This window comes from Trematomus bernacchii, unplaced genomic scaffold (assembly GCF_902827165.1).
Source record: "Trematomus bernacchii unplaced genomic scaffold, fTreBer1.1, whole genome shotgun sequence".
NCBI lineage: Eukaryota > Metazoa > Chordata > Actinopteri > Perciformes > Nototheniidae > Trematomus > Trematomus bernacchii.
The window spans coordinates 442973-461841 of record NW_022987649.1 but is presented as its reverse complement, the minus strand read 5'-3'; the positions used below and the strand labels follow the sequence as shown (position 1 = coordinate 461841).

General features: G+C 40.8%; 2 protein-coding genes across 4 annotated transcripts in view; one reads left to right on the top strand and one right to left on the bottom strand.

Moving 5' to 3' along the window:
* Positions 1–9186, bottom strand: part of setd3 (SET domain containing 3, actin histidine methyltransferase) — a 33558-nt gene extending 24372 nt beyond the window's left edge. The window contains exons 1-2 of the mRNA XM_034134780.1: positions 9148–9186; positions 1080–1199 (exon numbers count right to left, since the gene is read on the bottom strand). Of these exons, the coding sequence (XP_033990671.1) occupies positions 1080–1182 (103 nt within the window). The 5' untranslated portion in view covers positions 1183–1199; positions 9148–9186. The remainder of the gene's footprint in view (positions 1–1079; positions 1200–9147) is intronic.
* A 310-nt stretch (positions 9187–9496) lies between these two features.
* On the top strand, positions 9497–16376 carry LOC117486350 (cyclin-K-like). Of its 3 annotated transcripts, XM_034134783.1 has the most exons (10): positions 9497–10071; positions 11097–11178; positions 11305–11436; positions 12378–12483; positions 12695–12752; positions 13878–14047; positions 14145–14317; positions 14397–14427; positions 14514–14579; positions 15422–16376. In XM_034134783.1, the coding sequence occupies exons 2-10, from the start codon at positions 11146–11148 to the stop codon at positions 15865–15867; spliced, it is 1215 nt and encodes a 404-aa protein (XP_033990674.1). In that variant the 5' UTR covers positions 9497–10071; positions 11097–11145; the 3' UTR covers positions 15868–16376. The 3 variants fall into 3 exon arrangements, with proteins under 3 accessions (XP_033990674.1, XP_033990675.1, XP_033990676.1); XM_034134784.1 differs by lacking the exon at positions 9497–10071 and having other exon boundaries at positions 11140–11178; positions 12362–12483; XM_034134785.1 differs by lacking the exons at positions 9497–10071; positions 11097–11178 and having other exon boundaries at positions 11351–11436; positions 12358–12483.
* Positions 16377–18869: the final 2493 nt, after the last annotated feature.

The following is an 18869-nucleotide window of genomic DNA, read 5'->3' as shown; positions in this document are numbered from 1 at the left end:
TCAGCTGTACTGTTTAAGAAGACTGATGCACAACACCTGGATATGACCGCTGACTGCGAAACTACGTTTAGGGTGCAAAACTACGGCACAATTCCAAACCGCCACCTACCCTCTTCCACTCTGTAATATAATAATTTATAAAAAGGAAACGCCATTTAAGATTTAAAATCTTAAATTGCGTTTCCCTTTTTGTAAACCTCTTTCTATTTTTAAATCTGATGTTTATAAGCTGCTTGGTTTTTTAAACAGTCTGTAAATATACAAAACGTTAGTATCAAATACACACCTTTACCTTTTTTCTAGACTAGACAAGGGGATATGATTTAAAGGGGACCTATCATGCAAAATGCACTTTTGTACGTCTTTTATACATGAATATGTGTCCCCGGTGTTCCAGGGAACTCACCAAGTGTCAGAAAACACAACCCTCTCTATTTTCCTCCATACCCAAATCTCTAAAAAAGGGGCTGCAACGGATCTGATAAAAACTGATCCAGATTTGAACACTGTCCTGACGTCAGGACGGAGAAGCTGACCTATCAGGGGAATGAGAGGTTACCGTGGCATGGTAACAGCATGGTAACACGACGCTCGTAACTCGGCCCCCTCCTTTGCAGGGGGCGTGGTCAGCTGCAGCGCATGCAAAGACAGGGTGGAGGAGAGCAAAATAGAGCGAAATGAGGCATGGCTAAAATGCATGATCTGTTTGGTATCTTGAAAAAGAAAACGTATAAATATACCTTATATAGGTATGGCCCTACAATATATTATTCAAATATAGCATGATAGGTCCACTTTAAAGTAAAACAAATTAAAGTTATCCATCAGGTTGTTTACATCTGTATGACGATATTAAATGATATTAAATATATATATAATTGAAACCAGAAACGTTATTATTATGTGGATGTGCAGGAACATAAAAATCCCAAATAGAACAAATTGTGTTATTGAGTAAGATTACAATCTACTGGAAGAAAAATGTGTGTAACTTAATGTTCCATATGTGCTGACTTTATTTTAATTTGATATGATTAGAGTGAAAGAAAAGAAGGTTCCCTGGATGCAGGAGAACGTACTCTGCAGCAGTTCAGCGATCAGGTTCATCATCTCCTTGGGGGTCACCACCGGGGTGGCTCCTGAGCCCGACTTCTGAATCTTCACTCGACTCTTCTTTCCCATGGTGCTGATGTACTGGTCTGAAAAGACACACCATAATTACTGTTGGCTGTGAACATGAGAAAGTAGATACAGGCTGAGAGGAAATCAACTAGGTGTATAGCACACAGAAGCTCACTTTTTTCCAAATTATTTTTCATGGTTTCCCCTTATTAAATATGATACACCCACGCAGGTTATACTGTCCCCGTTATGTAGCTACAGGTACCGCCTGCCTTTACCTGTGTGACCTGACGCTACCTCTCTCATGTGAAGTGCTACACTGCCAGCCCTCAACATTTATTTTTTCTCTTGATTTATTTTTCAAGAAACAGGTGTGTCCAGGGAAAAAGTGGACTTGCCAAGCTGCTGTGCTCACAGTCCACGATGCTGCGAGCCGGGCCTCTGAGCAGCTCCCGGTCCAGGGGCCTCATTTATAAACGGTGCGTACGCTCAAAAGATGGCGTACGCCAGTTTCTACGCAATGTTTGCGATTTATAAAAAACAAACTTGACGGGAAAATGTGCGGTCGTCCACGCAAACTCTGACCCATGCATACGCACAATAACGGGAGAGACGAGAAACTGCGACACCGTTGGCAGAAGGAAGAATGGAGAGAAATATGTGAAAATAATACCATAAATAAAATGTTACCTCTCATGTATCATATATGAAGAATTAATTCGCAAAAATGAATTAAAGCCAATCTTAAAATGATTAAACAAACGCCTGTTTGAGACTCCTCAGTGCACACAAAAACGTAACTTGGAGAAATAAATATATACGGATATGTTATTGAAAACCACCTCGAATATGTTGTCTTAATGTTATGACGTGTATTCTCATAAATGATGCGGTAAGCAGAAGGACAGAACTACGTCTAAACTGAGGCCGTTTTGCATTTCTATAGGTTGTATAGATACGAGCATGGTTTTATATACTATCATGTTTAATCGTGTTTTATGCCGTTTGCTAAGACTTGATAAGTCGCTCATAAAACACAGGAGGTATGGAAACTAAGAACACCATATATTTGGTAGATTTGGCAGCTGATATAACACAACACATTTGTTTTATTTCATTTAACTGGTGATAGAGTTGCTGCGGGGGGGTTGAGATGCACAGGCTGCAGTGGAGACGCTGCGCACAGCTGATTGACAGCTGGAACACAAACCACCAAATAAAAAAATAAACATGAATTGACTCTACTCCGCAGGGATCCCCCGATACTTTCTTACAGTTTCTCATCATGGGGGGTGTCTCCTGTCCACGGCACAAATACACTGACACTCTGCCTGAGGAAGGTTATGTGTATTTTGTCATTAACTTTTTTCGGACCACTTATTTATTTATTTTGGTGACGATCCGACCTCCATGCTGCTACTCTGGTTCAAACTGCATCCACCAAACAATGTGATTTGTCTCCACCTCCCCAAAAGAACCAAAATCTGACACGGTGTGAAATGTCTTTTTTAGCTGTTCTGGCGTCATTTCCTGCGATCTTCTTCATGCAGTCAGTCAAAATTAATATTAATACTGGGCGTTTCTTTGACTATTTATAGGCAAATATGGGCGTTACGTGAAGGCCGCAAAAGCTGCGCCGCATTTCGAGTTGATTGTGATTTATAAAGGGGCCGGGCCCGCCCATCCAGGATTTGGGCCCGCTGTTTTAATCAGGGCTGAATAAAACTTTTTTATTTTTGTATTATTATGTTTATTGTTGTTATTTGTAGGGCTTTGTCCTAATATTTATTTTTGTATTAAACTATGTTGAAAGATTAGTTTAATATCATTTTTTTATTTTGCTATGAAATTCTGAATGAAAGTCTGCGTGCGAGACTGGTTTTTCGCTGGGTTGAGTTGTGTGCGTTTTTTTAAAGTGAGATGCGGCACAGCATTTCAGAAAACACTACAGCATTTCAGAAAACACTACAGCATTTCACAAAACACCGCAGCATTTCAGAAAACACAACAGCATTTCAGAAAACACTACAGCATTTCAGAAAACACTGCAGCATTTCAGAAAACACCGCAGCATTTCACAAAACACCGCAGCATTTCAGAAAACACCGCAGCATTTCACAAAACACCGCAGCATTTCAGAAAACACCACAGAATTTCAGAAAACACTACAGCATTTCAGAAAACACTACAGCATTTCAGAAAACACTGCAGCATTTCAGAAAACACTACAGCATTTCAGAAAACACAACAGCATTTCAGAAAACACTACAGCATTTCAGAAAACGCCACAGCATTTCAGAAAACACTACAGCATTTCAGAAAACACTACAGCATTTCAGAAAACACCACAGCATTTCACAAAACACCGCAGCATTTCAGAAAACGCCGCAGCATTTCAGAAAACGCCGCAGCATTTCAGAAAACACTACAGCATTTCAGAAAACACTACAGCATTTCAGAAAACACCGCAGCATTTCACAAAACACCGCAGCATTTCAGAAAACACCACAGAATTTCAGAAAACACTACAGCATTTCAGAAAACACTGCAGCATTTCAGAAAACACTACAGCATTTCAGAAAACACAACAGCATTTCAGAAAACACTACAGCATTTCAGAAAACGCCACAGCATTTCAGAAAACACTACAGCATTTCAGAAAACACTACAGCATTTCAGAAAACACCACAGCATTTCACAAAACGCCGCAGCATTTCAGAAAACACTACAGCATTTCAGAAAACGCCACAGCATTTCAGAAAACGCCACAGCATTTCAGAAAACACCACAGCATTTCAGAAAACACTACAGCATTTCAGAAAACACTACAGCATTTCAGAAAACGCCACAGCATTTCAGAAAACACTACAGCATTTCAGAAAACACCGCAGCATTTCAGAAAACACCGCAGCATTTCACAAAACACCGCAGCATTTCAGAAAACACTACAGCATTTCAGAAAACACTACAGCATTTCAGAAAACACCGCAGCATTTCACAAAACACCGCAGCATTTCAGAAAACACCGCAGCATTTCAGAAAACACCACAGAATTTCAGAAAACACTACAGCATTTCAGAAAACACTACAGCATTTCAGAAAACACAACAGCATTTCAGAAAACACTACAGCATTTTAAAAAACACAACAGCATTTCAGAAAACACTACAGCATTTCAGAAAACGCCACAGCATTTCAGAAAACGCTACAGCATTTCAGAAAACACTGCAGCATTTCACAAAACACCGCAGCATTTCAGAAAACACCACAGAATTTCAGAAAACACTACAGCATTTCAGAAAACACTACAGCATTTCAGAAAACACAACAGCATTTCAGAAAACACTACAGCATTTTAAAAAACACAACAGCATTTCAGAAAACACTACAGCATTTCAGAAAACGCCACAGCATTTCAGAAAACGCTACAGCATTTCAGAAAACACTACAGCATTTCAGAAAACGCTACAGCATTTCACAAAACACCGCAGCATTTCAGAAAACACTACAGCATTTCAGAAAACGCTACAGCATTTCAGAAAACGCCACAGCATTTCAGAAAACACCGCAGCATTTCACAAAACACCGCAGCATTTCAGAAAACACCGCAGCATTTCACAAAACACCGCAGCATTTCATCAAACACCACAGCATTTCAGAAAACGCTACAGCATTTCAGAAAACACTACAGCATTTCACAAAACACCGCAGCATTTCACAAAACACCGCAGCATTTCACAAAACACCACAGCATTTCAGAAAACACTACAGCATTTCAGAAAACGCCACAGCATTTCAGAAAACACTACAGCATTTCAGAAAACACTACAGCATTTCACAAAACACTACAGCATTTCACAAAACACCGCAGCATTTCAGAAAACACAACAGCATTTCACAAAACACTACAGCATTTCAGAAAACACTACAGCATTTCAGAAAACACTGCAGCATTTCAGAAAACACTACAGCATTTCAGAAAACACAACAGCATTTCAGAAAACACTACAGCATTTCAGAAAACGCCACAGCATTTCAGAAAACACTACAGCATTTCAGAAAACACTACAGCATTTCAGAAAACACCACAGCATTTCACAAAACGCCGCAGCATTTCAGAAAACACTACAGCATTTCAGAAAACGCCACAGCATTTCAGAAAACGCCACAGCATTTCAGAAAACGCCACAGCATTTCAGAAAACACTACAGCATTTCAGAAAACACTACAGCATTTCAGAAAACGCCACAGCATTTCAGAAAACACTACAGCATTTCAGAAAACACCGCAGCATTTCAGAAAACACCGCAGCATTTCACAAAACACCGCAGCATTTCAGAAAACACTACAGCATTTCAGAAAAACACTACAGCATTTCAGAAAACACCGCAGCATTTCACAAAACACCGCAGCATTTCAGAAAACACCGCAGCATTTCAGAAAACACCACAGAATTTCAGAAAACACTACAGCATTTCAGAAAACACTACAGCATTTCAGAAAACACAACAGCATTTCAGAAAACACTACAGCATTTTAAAAAACACAACAGCATTTCAGAAAACACTACAGCATTTCAGAAAACGCCACAGCATTTCAGAAAACGCTACAGCATTTCAGAAAACACTGCAGCATTTCACAAAACACCGCAGCATTTCAGAAAACACCACAGAATTTCAGAAAACACTACAGCATTTCAGAAAACACTACAGCATTTCAGAAAACACAACAGCATTTCAGAAAACACTACAGCATTTTAAAAAACACAACAGCATTTCAGAAAACACTACAGCATTTCAGAAAACGCCACAGCATTTCAGAAAACGCTACAGCATTTCAGAAAACACTACAGCATTTCAGAAAACGCTACAGCATTTCACAAAACACCGCAGCATTTCAGAAAACACTACAGCATTTCAGAAAACGCTACAGCATTTCAGAAAACGCCACAGCATTTCAGAAAACACCGCAGCATTTCACAAAACACCGCAGCATTTCAGAAAACACCGCAGCATTTCACAAAACACCGCAGCATTTCATCAAACACCACAGCATTTCAGAAAACGCTACAGCATTTCAGAAAACACTACAGCATTTCACAAAACACCGCAGCATTTCACAAAACACCGCAGCATTTCACAAAACACCACAGCATTTCAGAAAACACTACAGCATTTCAGAAAACGCCACAGCATTTCAGAAAACACTACAGCATTTCAGAAAACACTACAGCATTTCACAAAACACTACAGCATTTCACAAAACACCGCAGCATTTCAGAAAACACAACAGCATTTCACAAAACACTACAGCATTTCAGAAAACACCACAGCATTTCAGAAACACTACAGCATTTCAGAAAACGCCACAGCATTTCAGAAAACACTACAGCATTTCAGAAAACGCCACAGCATTTCAGAAAACACTACAGCATTTCAGAAAACGCCACAGCATTTCAGAAAACACTACAGCATTTCAGAAAACGCCACAGCATTTCAGAAAACACTACAGCATTTTCACAATAACCAATATCAGGTGGATGTTGGTTTAGTGTACTCAATGAGTTCTGTTACATTTTGGTAGTATTGCTTGCTGCTCTATTTGGCACACATAATACAAAAACTGATATTTTTGCTAGCAAGTGTACTCAGCTCTGGGATACTACATCAAGTGTGTCTAATATCACCTTTGACCTTTTAAACAACACATAATGACCCTTTTTCTTTATTTAAACCAGATGAGTCATTCTTCAACTGTTGAACATTAAGTAGGCTACAGCAAGAAGGAACAGTGCGCTGATGAGGTCGGACCCAGGAACAGCCTACTGCCAGCACAGTGTTCTAATACGGGTTGATGGGGATGTAAATATTGATAGGTACTGTTTATTTTAGGAAGGTATATTGTTAAATGTGTTGGTATTTTTGTATTAACAGCGTGTTTCCTGACGGACACACACAGTGTTGGTCGGTCAGGTAGGGCAGCAGGTGAAGTCAGTAGTGATGTGTCGGTCGCGAACGAGCCGATTCTTTTGAACGGCTCTTTGGTACGAACGAGGGGAACCGAGTCGTACTTGGTGAGAGCCGTTCTTCTTATCGTTCAATCAAAGTTGGTCCGCACTCACTGCCTGCCAAAATTCACTCGCCTTTTAAAAAGCTTGATTTTGTTCCCCAAACGTATTCTGTGAAGACCCGCCCCTACTCTGATTGGTAGGTTTCAGCACGAGGAGTTAGGTGGGGTGGGTCTTAACGGAATACGCGAGAGAGAGAAGTCATAACAAGTGGTACTGGACAGATAGACGACGTGTTTTTCGGATGGAAAATGAGCCAAACGCGAAAACGCAGCAGCATTTGGATGCACTTCAACCAAAACCCAGGCAGTGATAAAGGCAAAATATCCTTTAAAGCAGGGTCAACAAATAATCTCCATCGCCACTTAAAAACACACTACTAATATTAAGAGTTGCGTGAATTTCATTCAAGGCAAGGCAACTTTATTTACTTAACACATGCAGAGGGTAAATTCAAAGTACATTCACTGACATGAATGACATGGATATGGCGCCACCTTGTGTCATGTTTACAATGCAGATTATTGACATTAGGTCTGGCAATGCAGTCAATCATTATCCTGGTGATTATTTCGCAGATAAACCTAGTAACCCCGCCCCCTTTTTTAAAAAACGGCTCTTTTGAACGGCTCTTTGAAAGGAACGGAGCCATAAGATCCGGCTCCCTTCAAAGAGCCATAATTCCCATCACTAGAAGTCAGGACTGATGCAGATCCTTTTGGAGGGCTTGATAACCCACTCCCCTCCCCAATAGTTGAATTGGAACAGCACTTTATGTGGCAGACCCTCCACACATACGTGGAGTGGAAGTGTGGAGGGTTAGGGTGCAAGAGGTAGTTAGGCTGGCTGTTTCTTTGTAAGACACTTGAACAGAAAGAAAATGCAATAGTGCAAATAGTAATTTGATTTGGTGACAGTAAAATAATCTAAGTGTATTTCACTCTGAGAAGCTGCCTCTGATTCAGATTGAGAACAAAGATTGCCGGACATAAAACTAAAGAGCTAAAGGGGCTAAAAATCTCCACTTCTAGCTTTAAGATTACACTTAAATATTCTAACTATAGTTAATATGAAAATGTTGATACATGCAGCTTTACCTATTTTTATGCAAAATGAATTACACCGTCTGTGAGTAAAAGCTGGAAAACCCAATTCAAACGGTGGTAGTATGGCGTAATTAAAGATAACAATGTTAGTACTATTTTGTAGGAGAAAATCCGCAATGAATACGTTTTTAGAAGACAGCCATGGATACATTGCAAAACCATCTTTATTTTTTTTCTGAAACCTGTAAAATCATCTAAGCAAATACAAATAATGTCTTTAGAATGTTTTGATATTGTCGTGTGTTCCTGTACAAGACTCAGCGAGATAAAAGAGCTAAAGATTGATAGACTTGCGGGACAAACAGCAGTAAGAACAGCTCTCAGACCTCCTCCATGACACCGTTACAGCCCTCCAGGGCAAGCCTCACATAGCTAACTTCACATGTCAGCAAACTAAAAACTTAAGCAAAGTAACGCCTTTTGTCCGGGCTTTATTTCGGACGTATTACCATGGTTTATCCTCCAACTTAGAGTTAGGTTTACTAATGTTACAAGTTAGCACCTCGGGTCATTTATAGCTTTTCTACTAGGCCAGCAGCTAGCATTAGCATTGAGGAATCACGCCCATCCGAGCAGAGCCGCAATTGGAGCGCAGAGCGAGGCGGGTACCGTACACTGGCTGTCTGAAGCAGGCTAGCTGTTAGCTGTTAGCTGCTCAGCTGTCAAGTGATACAAGGATCAGCCTGAGTTTTAGAAGGGGCTAATCTACTGGATTGGCTGGCTAGTTAGCCATGTCTGCTAAAATACAACTGCCTCCATACAATATGCACGCGTCATTACAGAATAACACTCAACACCAAGTCTGGACTATACTTAACCAAACCAAAAGCTATTTCTAAAATTCAGTCATACCTTTTTTTAAGTGACAGCAGTAGTTCCTCTGTTCCTGCAATGAACCCAACCTTGACTATATCGCGCGTGTGATTGGAGTAGTGTAAACTACGCCCACATCTACGTCAGAGCATTCTGGCATTCTCATTGGTTGTAGGGTAAGTAACGTAAGGAAGCAAGCTCGCGGAACATGGCATTGACTGGTTGAAATGCTGATCTATGTAAATGTTTTGCTATTTCCCTCCCCCTGCGCATTACAATTGGACGAATACTTTTAGACTGATTAAAATAACCATAAATGGTCATGTTTGAGCTTCGATGATTGGTTGAAAGACGTGTCATTCACTAATCTTTCTCAGTGTATTCCGCTGGTCTTTGTTTGGATGGATTGGTTCGCTTGCATCAGAACTAAACCCACAAAGGAATAAGGTCGGATATTCAACTTTTTATACAACAATGGGATTTCTCTGGTAGACATTTCACAGGTGTTTACTACTGTCATTATTGTGTAAAGGCAGCAGCCATTAGGTTCAACACAGTGGGTCGTGTTATGAGTAATAGGTTCGGTACTTCCATTGCCGGACAGTAGATGTGTTAACAGCAGCTTCTAGCATCTGTCGTCCGCCAACTGGCCATAGCTGTGGCTAGCAGGTTAGATGCTGTTTTCTCTCACACAATTACACGAAGAATATTCAATCCGAGCCTGAAGTCCTGCAGTGAGCGGGACCGAAAGGATCTGTCCACCCTGGACCTCTTCACGCCCCTGTTATTCTGGGACAGGAAGGACCCGGCCACCCTGGAACACATCAAACCATGCTGGTACTGGGACAAGAAGGACTTGGCCCACACCCCGTCCCAGTCCGACGGGCTGGACCCTGCCACTGAGGCCGGGTACCGCAGAGAGGGGGCTCGCTTCATCTTTGATGTGGGCACACGGCTCGGACTGTATCCTTATGTGGCAATTATAGTTAAAGTAGGAGAACCTAGCACCTACTAAATAGACAGATACGAGTTGTTTAAATCATACCATCAGCTATATACTATTACTCAGTATGTCACATACATTTCATTGGGTGGTTCTTGATACTGGCTTGCATTGTGCTTACAGTTTGTGGCTTTCAATACACACACTTACAGAGTAAAGCAATGTATCATTTGACAAAGTTGTATTTTTAGTTATATTGCAGATCCCCATCAGCAGCAATATAGACAAAGAGACTAGCAATACTATTAGTTGTATTGATTAAAGGGCATTATAAAGTTAGATAGTGTGGGAGAGGTGGGAGAAGTACTCAAATATTGTACTTAAGTACCAGAGTGTAGGAATACTCTGTTACAGTAAAAGTCCTGCATTCAAAATGTTACTCAAGAAAAGTACAAAAGTATTATCATCAAAATATAGTTAAAGTAGCGACAGTAAAAGTAGTCGTTGTGCAGATTGGTCCATTTCAGAATAATATATATGATATGTTTTATAATGATTGATCATGAAAGTGTTCTCAAAGCTGGTAAAGGTGCAGCTAGTTTGAATGACTTGTATACTGCAGGGTAGCTTGTGGATTTACTCCAGGTGGAACTAAAGTCTGATTTAACACTTGATTATATTTCACATCATTCATCCACATCTGTGAAGTAACTAAAGGTATTAAATACATGTAGTGGAGGAAAAGTACACCATTTACCTCTGAACTGTAGAGGAGTAGAAGAACCACGTAGCAAAACATTTAAATTCTCAGGTAAAGTAAAAGTATCTCAAAATTGTACTTAAGTACAGTACTTTTGAGTAAATGTACTCAGTTACTTTACACCACTGGTGTGAGGTGGGGGGGCTCTGTTAAACACCCGTCCACATGTGAACAGTTTTTTCGTAGACAGGGTTTTTCCTCCTCCCTTTCTTCACTGACTGATAAATAACAACTGTTCAAATGTTGAAACTCCTCCGTCAGACTTCTTAACCTCTACGGTTACAGGCACTATGACACACTGGCTACCGGGATTGTTTACTTCCACCGCTTCTACATGTTCCACTCCTTCAAGCAGTTTCCTAGATATGTAAGTATGGAATTCCTGGTGGGTGTATGGTGAAATATCTCCATATTCATGTTATTAAGTCTTCCATAGCATAATTTGTACATGTGTTGTACAGCGTGGTTCCTAACCTGGTGCACGTGCCTGCAGGTGACAGGAGGATGCTGTCTTTTCCTGGCGGGCAAAGTGGAGGAAACTCCAAAGAAGTGCAAAGACATCATCAAGACCGCTCGCAGCCTGCTAAATGACATCCAGTTTGCACAGTTTGGAGATGATCCCAAGGTCTGTCCAAATAAATACTTTTATTAGCACAGTCTTTTCTCTAAAAGTGCTGACAAATAACCTGCGATGAGTTTTATTCATTTTTCTGGGCTCTGTTTTGCTCAAACCTTTCAACTTAGAGGTGGACAGTATTTTGTTAGTCAAATTGGACAAATCTTAAATAAGTACATCCATCCATCAGTGTCTTAATGTCTTAATGTCTTAATGTCACTGTCCATGGTGCTGGAAACGTTTTGTTGGCGCAACTAGTTCATTTACACTAACTGTGTGTGCAGCCTTGGTCTATGTGGAATAAGGATACACGTACACAACAAAACATGACCAGTTTATTTAAGTAACATTAAAACAAAAAGTATGTTCTTGCATGAGGTTTCCTTCTTGGTTCTATTATTTGAGGATCATTTATAAACATTAATTAACGTGAGTTAATATAGTAAATCTATAATCTGTAACATGGTGTCAGATTCCAGCCAATAAAGTTAGATTATATTATTCCCCTCTTTCTACCCCAATGTAAACAATATTTGGAAAAAAATGAAAAACAACCAAACACAAATTTGAGGAAGATACATCTCTTGTGCACAAGAGTGGATTTGTAAACCAGCAGTCTAAAGTTTAAAGTCCTTGGATATTTACATAAATAGTCAGTAGTCACGATGAAATCACAAAAGGTCAAAGTGCTATAAACCTTAAAAACAGCTTGGTCAGCAGGTTTTAGAATGAGTTTGATATTATTTGACTTGCAGTGCTTTGGGGAAACAGGCACCCCTGTCTGCATTTAGTGAAAACATGCATTTCAAGCTTTCACACTACAGACCTGTTCTTCCTCATTCTACGTTTTGGCTGACAACCTGCAGAATGTAACTCTTCTTATCCTTTGAGTGCTGGATTTCTTATAAAGTGTTTCACCATTTTCTTAAGGAAGAATCATTTTCTAACAGGAGGAGGTGATGGTGTTGGAGCGCATTCTGCTGCAGACCATCAAGTTCGACCTGCAGGTGGAGCACCCCTACCAGTTCCTGCTGCGCTATGCCAAGCAGCTGAAAGGTACCTCTGTTTCCCTTTGCCTCTGTAGGGGTTTCTCGCAAAGACTAAATAAAGACAAATATATTGAGAAGAGTAGTTGGACCAGAAATTGAAATGAGAACTTGACTGTAGTGTGTGTGGTTAGAAAAAAGTCAGTCATTGAGGAAGTGCCTGATGGGGTGTCCGGGGGGGGTTGTAAGAAGCTGATGTTAATAATTCCTGTGTTGTTCAGGGGACAAAAACAAGGTGCAGAAGCTGGTTCAGATGGCCTGGACCTTTGTGAACGACAGGTGAGCCCACAGGCGGTGACTGTCTGAATAAGGAATAATAGGTTGACAAAGGTACAGATATTTGTTTCAATATTTATTATATAATTCCTGTTTCAAGGCTATGGAAGCAGGCCACAATGATTAACACAATTATGTTTAATCAATATTGAACTTATTTATCATGTTTATTCATTTATTTTAGCATCATAGTGTTTTTTTGCATTTTAACATCTTAATAAAAGAGCGCTGTAACTTCCATGTTGTGCTATATTGCAATATACCATACTGTATATTGCAATATACCATACTGTATATTGCAATATACCATACTGTATATTGCAATATACCATACTGTATATTGCAATATACAAAAATCTATATTCTATAGACTACAATATAAAGTTAAATGCATAAATCTGGTGCAAGAACCAAAGTAGGAGGCCAGATAAACATAACACTTCATTTAACCAAAGCAATGTACAATACGTGCAGTTAACCATGAGGACACAAACTCATTCAATACATGACATGTGTTCTTCACCTGTAACACAACCTACAGTATACTGTTTCTAATTCGTTTCATTAAAGGGGAAAAGCCCTAAAAAAAAGGTGCTCACACAAACAATGTTGTACTCTAGTAAACAATTTAAATATGAAAACAATGGTTCTATAGATTTGATGGTGATAGGTGAAAACACAGCAAAAAACGAATTGCCATTTAAAAATGGATTCATTCTGCAGCTGTGAAAAAGCCTCGATATTTAGCACATCTAAGAATCAGGTAGCATTGTAAGACACCTAACTTTGACTCTAACCTTTAATCGATCCTAACTAGCTACGCTCCTTTCTGATGACTTATTTGAAAAGAGGGGCCTCTTCCTCCTTCCTCCATCACATGATCATGCTCTGATTAAGAGAGCGCATGGAGAGGAGGGCTGGTCTCAACAGATATTGTCATATGTTTGTAAGATACATTGCGGGGCCTCAGCCAATCAACGTGCTGCTCACAGCTCTACAATGACTTACCATTTTAATTGAAAGAAGAAATAGAAAATCAATATGTGACTGTCAATTAATTTATTATGGTGGCCCGCCATAAATCAATCAATACTAGGCAGTCATGAATACTCTTCATGCGGCCCCCAGCCTGTGCACCATGGTGGCCCTGCAGTGGGAGCCGCAGATCATCGCCGTGGCCGTTATGTATCTGGCTGGACGCCTCTCTAAGTTTGACATCCAGGACTGGACTTCCAAGCAGTTGTCCCGGCGCTGGTGGGAGCAATTTGTCCACGATGTGCCTGTTGAGGTGCTTGAAGGTGAGGAGATCTATCACACTATCCACAGTACATCAAACATATATATTAATAATCCGTTTCCCTCCACTGATCTCTCATGCTGTCCTCCATCACAAAGATATCTGTCACCAGATCCTGGACCTGTATTCTCAGGCCAAGCAGAAGATTCCGGATGGAGGGATAGGGACAGCTGGAACCCCCCCCCAGCTTTCCCTCCTATCCCCCCCTGCCCCACCGCAGGCCAAGAAGGCCTCCCCTCAGACCAGCCCCCGATTACCAAGACCAGCCCAGGTGAGTGGGTGTGTTACATCTCATTTTATGCCCAACATGTTTTTCTGACTCAGACTGAGACTGTATTTTTGTATTTTAGCCCTCGCCAAAAGATGACAGCAAGCCCAGCCGTGAGTACAAACCCAGACCTAACCCTGAGCTCCATCCATTTTCATTTTTACATTGTTTTTCTTTATCGACACCTTTTGTTTTCCAGAGCTGTCAAATCTAGAACCTCCTCCACCTCCGCCCCCCCCGCCTCCTCCAGTCTCCATAAACCCAGGTCAGTGTCTTCTGCTCTTATCCTCCTTTGACACCATTAGTTTTCAAACTGGAATCAATTGCATGAAATAAGAGGTTCACCACAGTATTAACATTTTGCAACCATATCCCTGTTTATTCTTCCTACTCTTTCATGGTAATAAAGGGGGTCTTTTGTATTCTTGTGACAGTAAAACGGCTTCACACTTCACCATGTGTGAGGATGAGGAAAATAGAGAGCTGCCTTTTTTAAGTAACATTTAACTCGACTCAAAAGTAACAGCATTATTATTATTTTACCAATTACTGTATAAGAAAACATTATTAGTTACAAGGGAAAGTTCATTATTTTGTAATTATTATCATTATTATTTTTCATTTGGATTTTTTCAATTATTATTTGAAGAATCTTAACATACCTTAATGTGTTACTTATGTCACTTAGTTGTTTGTTTTTAAACTGCTGCTACTAATTTTAAGCCATGGTTGTGTACTTATTTGTCTTAACTTTGTAATTTTGATACTGTGAGTCTCTTCTCTATATTTAACAAGTAAGCTTACTTTTTCTATTGCTTGCCTTTCTTACTGCTCTGCCACTCTTGCTGTAACGCTGTGCATTTTCCCGGTGCGGATTCATTAAGGAATTCTGATTTTGATTCTGATAATAACTGAAGTTGTATCTTGTTATTTGTGATTCCGCTCCGTCTCCTCTCTGGTTGTTTCTCCACAGCCACCCTGTATTACTTTACTCATGTGGCTCCTCCCTTTTGGTCTTGCATTGTGCTACCAAAGGTCACTCCTCCACGCATTGTACAAACCATTTGTATGTATTGACATTCACTTCATGTCTTTTCTCTTTTACAGACCATAAACCCCCTTCCTCCTATCCACCAGCCTCAGATCTCTCATCCAGACCACCCCCCCCACCTTTACCCCATTGCCCACCTCCACCACCTCCTCCTCCCATGGACCTCCCCACCTCCAGCTCCCTGGTGTCCAGTGAAGGCTATCAGAAGCTCCAGTCCATGATGAGGACAGAGGCCTCCTGTTACACCACTGCCCCCCCGGCCTGTGCTCCACCACTGGGCTTCCACCACTTCCCCCCTGGCACCACCCCCTTCCACACCCCCCCACTCTCAGCCTATAGCTACCTGCTGGCTCCTCCTCCCTCAGTCATTGGGATGGCACCTATTTTAAATAGTGGGTACCCCCCCCCACCAACAACTGCTGGACACAATCAGCTAGCCCCCCGGCTGCCTCCTGGGATGCCCCCAGTCAGTGGGCTGAGTCGGGGTACATGGATGAGATGAGGATCACTCCCTGTAAAGGCAGCTTGAGTGATATGAATGCTCTGTGTTAAAGGAGACATGGAGGATTGTCAAATACATGTTGCTTTAGCTCTCTTTTTTGCACATTCTGTCATTCCATTCTGTCATGTTTTAATGTAGACAGTTTACACATCTGTTTTATCTTCTAAAATGTATATTCGCCTGGTGTCCTATTGACATATTTTGGATGTTCAATAGCACAAGACTTTCACGGTTATCTTTTCATACGCCTAATTAAGAGAACGCAGTACTGTAACCACAGCTTTCCCCCCTCTGTTCTGTCTGTAAACGGCTTTGCATTTAACAACTGCCAATTCAAACAGATTAGTTTGCTTTGTCAAATATCTTTCAACTGGTATATGATGAAAAGGAAACTCTGGAAAAGATCATTTTTGTAAGTGCCTATGTTGTGAATACATAGGCACACTTTTTCGAAAATACTTCTATTTATTAAACTTATTTTTTGTTCATAATAAAAACCTCAAAAACCAGTAGCTGAAGATACAATATTTAAAAAATGTTCCTGTTAATGTAGTAGATATATATGATGTAGTCTCTATAGGTCAGATATATATATATATATATAAACCCAACACTTTAGTTTTTGTTCCAGTTTTTCATGAGCTGAAATCAAAGGTCTAAGACTTTTTCTCCGTACACAAAAGGCCTAGTTCTCTCAAATATGTTTTTACAAATGTGTCTAAATCTGTGTGTCTAAATCTGTGTTAGTGAGCACTTCTCCATCCACCTCACAGGTGAGGCATATCAAGATGCTGATCAGACTGCATGTTTATTGCACAGGTGTGCCTTAGGCTGCTCACAGTAAAAGGCCAGTCTAAAATGTGCACTTTTACCTTGAAAAGATACATTTATTACTCTAGGAACGAGGGGGGGGGGGGGGGTCAGAAAACCAGTCAGTATCATGGTGTGATCACCATTAGCCTCACGCAGTGCAACACATCTCCTTCACAGAGAGTTGATCAGGTTGTGTTTTGTGGTCTGTGGAAATTGGTCCACTCCTCTTCAATGCGAAGTTGCTGGATGTTGGCAGGAACTGGAACACGCTGTCGTATACGCCGATCCAGAGCATCCCTGACAGGCTCAATGGGTGACATGTCCACCATCAGCGAGCATCCACTGTGGCTAAAGTATTGGTAAATGAGTGGTTCTGCAAATGTGGTGTCCCCAGTCGTATCCACTCAGATCAGGAGAAAAAGGTTGAAAGTGCCAATAGCAGGATCCAACAGCTGTGTAGTTTGTATGGCATTGTAAAGTCCCTAACTACCCCATACCACCCTGCTGGAAATGGCCAATGTGAACGATTCAATCGTACCCTACATAACCTCCTGCGCACCCTGCCCACCACTAAGAAAAGGGATTTGTTCTCCGATCTGCCCCAACTCACCTTTTCATACAACACAACAGCACATCAATCTACTGGTGAATCACCTTTCTTTTTGATGTTTGGACAAGATCCCCTCTTACCTGTTGACTTCCTCCTAGGGAAGAACCAAGCTTCAGTAGAGGGCAGTACCCACGAATGGATTGTGGAGCACCAGACTAGGCTCCAGGTGGCATTTGAAGAAGCTACCAGGCACATGCAAGCTGCTGCCAGCCGTCGAAAAGCACACCATGACCACAAAGTGAAGGATGCTCCCCTACACAAAGGACAAATTGTGTATTTTAGGAATGTTGGAGTGTGTGGCCGCTACAAAATTCAAGATGTTTGGCACTCAGTATTGTATCGGGTCCGGAAAGCCCCCAAAGGAGGAGGATCTGTGTACACCAGGGGTCTCCAAACTTTCTTCATCTGAGAGCTACTTTGAAAAAATGAAAGTGGCCAAGAGCTACTTGCATCACATCGCTTACATGTATTCATATAGCACTCATCGGTTGAATTAAGCTACTTTTGTACACGTATGAAATTGCAATACCCAAAGCTTATCAAAAATCTTAACTTCACATCAAGGTCCAAGAAAACGACAATTTCTCACATATTATTATGGCCCACATAGTAAGTACATCACTGAACATTCACATAAATGTGCAAGAGAAAAAGACAATTATTTCACTTCTTATTATGGCCCACATAGTAAGTGCATCACCTTAATCACCACCTTACAAGCATCTTATGGCACATGTGTAAAATAAGTGCATTCACTCTTTTTCACAGTTAGTGAGAGGACTGGCGCTGCATGGAGTCCACCATAGAGGTGTATGCTGGAGTGTACCCACTTAGGTTCACTCTAATAGAGTCATTTAAATGTTCATCACTCAGTCTCGTTCTGTATTTAGATTTCATGACATTCATGTCAGAAAAAGCTGCTTCACAAAGTAGAGCCAAATAAAGCAGACATGTTCAGTGCTGCTTGGTGATGTTCTTATAGTTTTCTGGGTCTACAAGGCTCCAGAAATGTTGTGAGTTTTGCTGAGACTTAAGCTGAACATGATTTGGGAGATTTATAACCTCCATCTCCATCTCCATCTCCACAGGATTGACACTGAACAGTTCAGCCATCTTTTTCTTCGTCTTGACATTAAATTGTAAACTACAATAAATCAATATATAGGTCTAGCCTCCCTATATCTGTGTGAAATTGTTCCATCCTCAAAAACAAAAAACGAATGCTTCTGCAGTCTAGCTGCAGCTTCTAGCTACGGTCTTCTGTAAAAGAAAAAGGACACTGAATGTCCTGAATGTGGCATCACTAAGGCGCCGTTTACATGAGGAGAAAACTGCTTGTATCTGCATAGTTTCGCGTGCGTATAGCCCTATTATTTACACGAGGCCGATAGAAACTGACCCCACAAACGATAACGGGTCCCAAGGTGGATAGATTTGCAAACGAAACGCTCTGGGGGGTCAACCGAGTCCGTGTAATCACCTCTATACGAATATTTCCTGAAAAAATAGCGATAGCCCCACCTCTCCTGCTCACTGCTGTAGCAACTATCAAAAATAGCTGTGTTAATTAAACGCACAA

Coding starts and splice junctions, on each gene's coding strand:
- LOC117486350 (XM_034134783.1), top strand. CDS start 11,146: ATGTTCCACTCCTTCAAGCAGTTTCCTAGATAT. Junction 14,048..14,144: donor GCCTGTTGAGGTGCTTGAAG/GTGAGGAGATCT, acceptor TCCATCACAAAG/ATATCTGTCACCAGATCCTG. Junction 14,580..15,421: donor TCCAGTCTCCATAAACCCAG/GTCAGTGTCTTC, acceptor TCTCTTTTACAG/ACCATAAACCCCCTTCCTCC.